The sequence below is a fragment of the Durio zibethinus genome, chromosome 15 (genome assembly GCF_047325235.1).
Source record: "Durio zibethinus cultivar Kanyao isolate XHJ-2024 chromosome 15, ASM4732523v1, whole genome shotgun sequence".
NCBI lineage: Eukaryota > Viridiplantae > Streptophyta > Magnoliopsida > Malvales > Malvaceae > Durio > Durio zibethinus.
This window is the reverse complement of record NC_143176.1, coordinates 17,907,169-17,912,645: the sequence shown is the minus strand read 5'-3', so window position 1 is coordinate 17,912,645 and position 5,477 is coordinate 17,907,169. Positions and strand designations below refer to the sequence as shown.

Below are 5,477 nucleotides of genomic sequence, written 5' to 3'. Positions count from 1 at the left end.
TTTAAAATGTAATTTAAATGATTTATAAATTTATTTTCAGGAAGTAGATTTTTACAAAATTGTGATTTCTAACATTTGCAATAATTCTCTTTCCTTTATTCATGGATTTCGTCTCTTTTATAAAATAATATTATAAGAAAAGATATTTATATAAATGAAAGTATTAATTTTTATTATTAAATTAAAATTAAATTGATGATTAATTTTTATTAAAATAATATTTTTAATTTTAATCATTTTAAATTAAAAATAAAAAATAAAATTTACATTAATACAAGTGAATTATTCTCTTGTAAAATTTTAATTTCTAACCATTTAAAAAAGAGATGTACTGTCAATGGGTTTTTGATTTATTGGAAAACCAATTTCCAAAAGTAAAAAGCCTGCAAAAATTAACGGGTGGTTTTCTTTTTGTGGTTGGAGTTCCAATATTCAATGGGAAAAATCCCCTTGGAAGTGGAACTGATCAATCCAATCATACATTTATTACCGAATACAAAGTACTTTACTTACTTAGTATAGGTTTAACTTGATCATATATGTCAACCATCATAATAATTAGGATTTATGACCAAATCCTAATTATTAATTAATAGTAGTGATGAGTTAAAATGAGAGAATGCCCATTTTTTCCTATCTAGTATATGTGATAAATAATTATCTAAAATTATTAAAATTATGATATCAAAGTTTTTAAATTCTGCAAAAATAAAAAAAATTGAATAACAAATGTTTAGTTAAATGAACATAATAATTTAATGATATTCGCATTTATAAATCTATTCATAAAATTTAAAAATTCCATTCTTATTTATATATATATATATATCTATGCAATGATGAGAATTTTTTTATGGTGTTTATTCATAATCTAAATAAAAAATATTAAATAAAAAATTTATCAACATTTTTTAATTTTATTAATGAATGTATAGAAAAAAATTTTGAAAGTATCCAAGAAAATTTTTCTTTTGAATTTTTTGGTTTTCTAATTTAAAAATTCCATTCTTATTTATATATATATATATATATATATATGAGTGATGAGAATTTTTTTATGGTGTTTATTCATAATCTAAATAAAAAATGTTAAATAAAAAGTTTATCAACATTTTTTAATTTTATTAATGAATGTATAGAAAAAACTTTTGAAAGTATCCAAGAAAATTTTTCTTTTGAATTTTTTGGTTTTCTAATCATTGGAGGTGTCGATAACTCTTTACTTCTCTATTTGAATCTGCCACTGTATGATAATCTTCCACTAAGAGGAATTTTAGATAGCAATCGAAGCTGTCCTCCGAAATGCAAATTGTATCTTGTCATTTTACCTCTAAAAATATCTTAGTTGAAGGCTATCTTGTTTCTCTCTTATCAAATCAATTATATCCATGTGACCTCTGCTTGCAAGTGCATGTATTCGACAATGTCCTCGTCTCACTCTCTTTCAGTACAAGCCGTCATGCCGCATTTTTACAAGTATATATAGAGCTGCTGGCTTCACACTTTAATTAAATATTCCATCCCCAACTCTAAATTTCAATTTGCCTTTTTCTTCCTTTTATAAGCTAACTTCAATGGAGTTTCGTTTCCTTCCCGTTTTTGCTATAGCCATCATTGTGAGTACCAAGTTCTTATCAATACTGAGAGCAAACTATTTTGCAACAAGCCAAATAAAAATTTAGACATTCAAATTGATTATTCAGATCAGCTTTTTTAATTTTTTATTATTCATAGATATTAATTGTTTATTTTATTTTATTTGCCAAGCTAAGTTTGAGTGGTTATATCATTTATTGAATTTTATATTCAAACGTTTTTTTGTTTTTGTTATTTGGATTAGAATCTTTGAAGAAATTGTGAAAAATTAATTTTTCATTAATTTGTTAAATTTATTATAAATAAATTTATTTGGACCGATCTAAAGATGAGATGTATTGGATAAAGCCCAATAATTTTTTGCCACATTAACAAAAAAACCTTAATAGTAAAAATAATAATTAATTAAAATGGATTGTTTCGACGTTTGCAATTTTTACCCAATAGTTTGCTTATTTCTTTGGATAATAAAATAACCTAATGGCAGTTTCTCAACATTGTGGCAGCTTGCATTTGCAGTAAGCCTTGCTGCTCTACCTGCGGAGATGTACTGGAGGTCTGTGTTCCCAAACACTCCAATGCCAAAAGCCTTGCGCAATCTTCTACTACCAGCTACTGGTTGGTTTTTTTTTTTTTTTTTCCCTTTTTTTTTGCTTTCTTTGTAGTTTGATCAATAATGGTGTAGAAATAAAATTCAGGTAAGCCTTCTAATGCTCTATGTCTCTGCAAAGTTTTATCTATAATTAATCAAGTTTTTTTCCCTTAAATTATTCTATGCTTCTTCTAATTAACTGTTTAAGTTTTGGAATTTATTTTCGTTTAGGATTATTGTTCTCATATTTTCCCAATCAGCTTCAGGAACCAAGAACATGTTGGCAGACACGGTTAAGAATGATAAGAAACCAGTAGACAGCTTTGGGAATTATGGATATGAGGATCCAAGGAAAGAATTCAAGGGTGACAACGACACAAACCAACATTAATGTTTATTTCTGGAAGAGTTAATTTTATGAATGGTTCCAAACTATAATAAAATATTTAATGAAATATTTAAATTTTAAAAAATTTTAATGTAATATTTGAATTGTAAATTTATTAACAAATAATTAATTATGTCATCACTCTATCAACATATAATTAATTATACATGAAAGACACTTTTTTTAATTTTATTTTATTGATTATTTATTTTTTCATAATTAATATTATTACACAATTTATATTTATTTTTTTATTTAAAAAAATTGAAATGTGGGCTGGTATGAGCAACTTATTTTTATTTAGGTCCAACCTGGTAGCAAAATAAAACCTATATTTCAGGCCAAGTAGGATTTGGGATGATTAAAACTTATTAATATCCTGTTTAGACCCAGTTCAATCCATGTATGGATCTAATATAATCCATTAAGTTTCACAAATTCTGATTGCTATAAAAGTTTGGGTAAATATTAGTTTACGCGTTTTAAATCTAAAATACAAAAGTTTTATATATAATTAATCAAGTTTTTTTCCCTTAAATTATTCAATGCTTCTTCTAATTAACTGTTGAAATTTTGGAATTTCTTTTCGTTTAGGATTATTGTTCTGATATTTTCCCAATCAGCTTCAGGAACCAAGAACATGTTGGCAGACATGGTTAAGGATGATAAGAAACCAACAGACGGCTTTGGGAATTATGCATATTCAGATCCAAGCAAGGAATTCAAAGGTGACAACGACACAGACCAACATTAATGTTTATTTACAAAAGAGTTAGTTTTATAAATGATCCTTAAAATATAGTGAAATATTTAATGTGATATTTGAATTTTAAAAATTTTTAATGTAATATTTTAATTATAATTTTATTAATAAATAATTAATTATATCAGTACTTTATCAACAGATAATTAATTATACATGAAAGACACATTTTTTTAATTTAATTTTATTGATTATTAATTTTTTCATAATTAATAGTATTATGCAATTTATTTTTATTTTTCTATTTAAAAAAATTGAAATGTGGGCTGGTATGAGCAACTTATTTTCATTTAAGGTCCAACCTGGGTAGCAAAATAAATCCTATCTTTCAGGCCAAGTAGGATTTGGAAAGCTTAAAACCTATTAATATCCTGTTTATGCCCGGCTCAATCCTGTATAGGTCTGGTATGATCCATTAAATTCAACAAATTCTGATTTTTATTAAAGTTTGGGTAAATATTAGTTTATGAGATTTAAATCTAAATCAAATTCTTTTCTTTAATCCTTTAAATTATTCAATGGTTCTTCTAATTTATTTATAATTAACAGTTGAAGTACTTGGAATTTCTTTTCACTTAGGATTCTAAATTGAAGTCTTTTTGAAATCAAATTGAGGAAGCAAGAACATGTTGGGTGACATGGTTAAGAACAATGATAAAGTAGTAGACGACCGTCCAAATTATCGTATAGGTTATGGACTTGGAAATCCAAGCAAGGAATTTGCAGATGGAAACGCCCCAACCAACAAAGATGTCTACTTTTTTGAGAGCGAGCTGCATCCTGGTAGGACGATGATTTTAAAGGACCTAACCAAAAAAGCAAGCAAAGCAACATTCCTACCACGTTCAGTTGCAGAGTCGATCCCCTTTTCAACCCAAAAGGTTCCGGAAATCTTGAAGTATTTTTCACTGGAAGCAAAATCAGCAGAAGCTAACTTACTCAAAGAAACAATTGAGAATTGTGAAAGACCTGCCCTTGGAGGAGAAGAAAATTATTGTGCTACATCATTTGAATCGTTTGTCGATTTGGGTGTTTCCAAGCTAGGAAAAAACATCCAGCTTCTGTCAAATGAATTGGAAAAAGAAACACAAAACCAAGAGTTTACTATTGGGCAGGGAGTGAAAATGATGGGAGAATCAGAGATCGTTTGTCACAAGATGAAGTATGCATATGCTGTGTTTTTATGCCATTCCATTGATAAAACAGCTGTGTATACGGTTCCATTAGTTGGGGCAGATGGGACAAGAGCTAGGGCGTTGGCTGTTTGTCACAAAGATACATCAACTTGGAACCCCAAGCACTTGGCTTTTCAGATTCTCAAAGTTAAGCCAGGAACTGTCCCCATTTGCCATTTCCTAGTCAGAGAGACCCTTGTCTGGCTTCCCAACTAAAATTGATACAAGATCAGTAAAAAATGACACCTGATATATATATATATATATATATACACATATAAATAAATAAATATATATATATAAGTAATAGCCAGAGAGGCTTAACGAGTTATGTTAAATAAGTGAATTGTTTAATTTGGTGCCTCTTGGCCTTACATGGTGAAGAACTTAAGCAGATAACCCTGGTTCGACTCCAAGCTACGCCTACCTTCTCAGTTCATCCTCCAAACTCCCTATGAATATCGAAAAAGGAAAAAAGAAATTGAGACTGTATAGGTGTATACATCCATGCTGGCATTTCTTATGTGTCTAGATATATATATATATGTATATATATATATATGTATATTTGTGTGTTTATATGTACGTGTCTATGTACCGAATGTTTTAATGAAATAACTGGTTTTTTGTTGGGCTATGGCTCAAATATAAGTAAAAATTTTTATATCATTAAGAAATCTGAATGAGATGTCCTATATATGCATGAAGGACCTAAGAACCTAATAGCTTAAGTTTTTTGGTTCAAGTGATGTTTAACATGTATGTATAGGCTCTCTAATGTGCTTCTATGGGCTCCAAGTGTGGTTTATCTCTCTAACAAGTGGTATCAGTGCCAAAAGTCATGAGTTCGAGAAGTCACGGGTTCAAGTCCCAGTAGTGTTGCTGGGGACAGATTGTTGGCAGATTAGAGGTTGATCACATCTATCAACTCCATGTGTTCGAACGTTAATATTAAAAGATTCG

General features: G+C 28.4%; 1 protein-coding gene across 5 annotated transcripts; it reads left to right on the top strand.

Moving 5' to 3' along the window:
* Positions 1-1,471: 1,471 nt before the first annotated feature.
* Positions 1,472-4,792, top strand: LOC149514728 (BURP domain protein RD22-like). 5 transcript variants are annotated; one of them, XM_089744650.1, is made up of 5 exons: positions 1,472-1,616; positions 2,103-2,214; positions 2,455-2,553; positions 3,200-3,304; positions 3,955-4,792. In XM_089744650.1, the coding sequence occupies exons 1-5, from the start codon at positions 1,575-1,577 to the stop codon at positions 4,728-4,730; spliced, it is 1,134 nt and encodes a 377-aa protein (XP_089600776.1). In that variant the 5' UTR covers positions 1,472-1,574; the 3' UTR covers positions 4,731-4,792. The 5 variants fall into 5 exon arrangements, with proteins under 5 accessions (XP_089600776.1, XP_089600775.1, XP_089600777.1 ...); XM_089744649.1 differs by having other exon boundaries at positions 2,449-2,553; XM_089744651.1 differs by lacking the exon at positions 2,455-2,553.
* Positions 4,793-5,477: the final 685 nt, after the last annotated feature.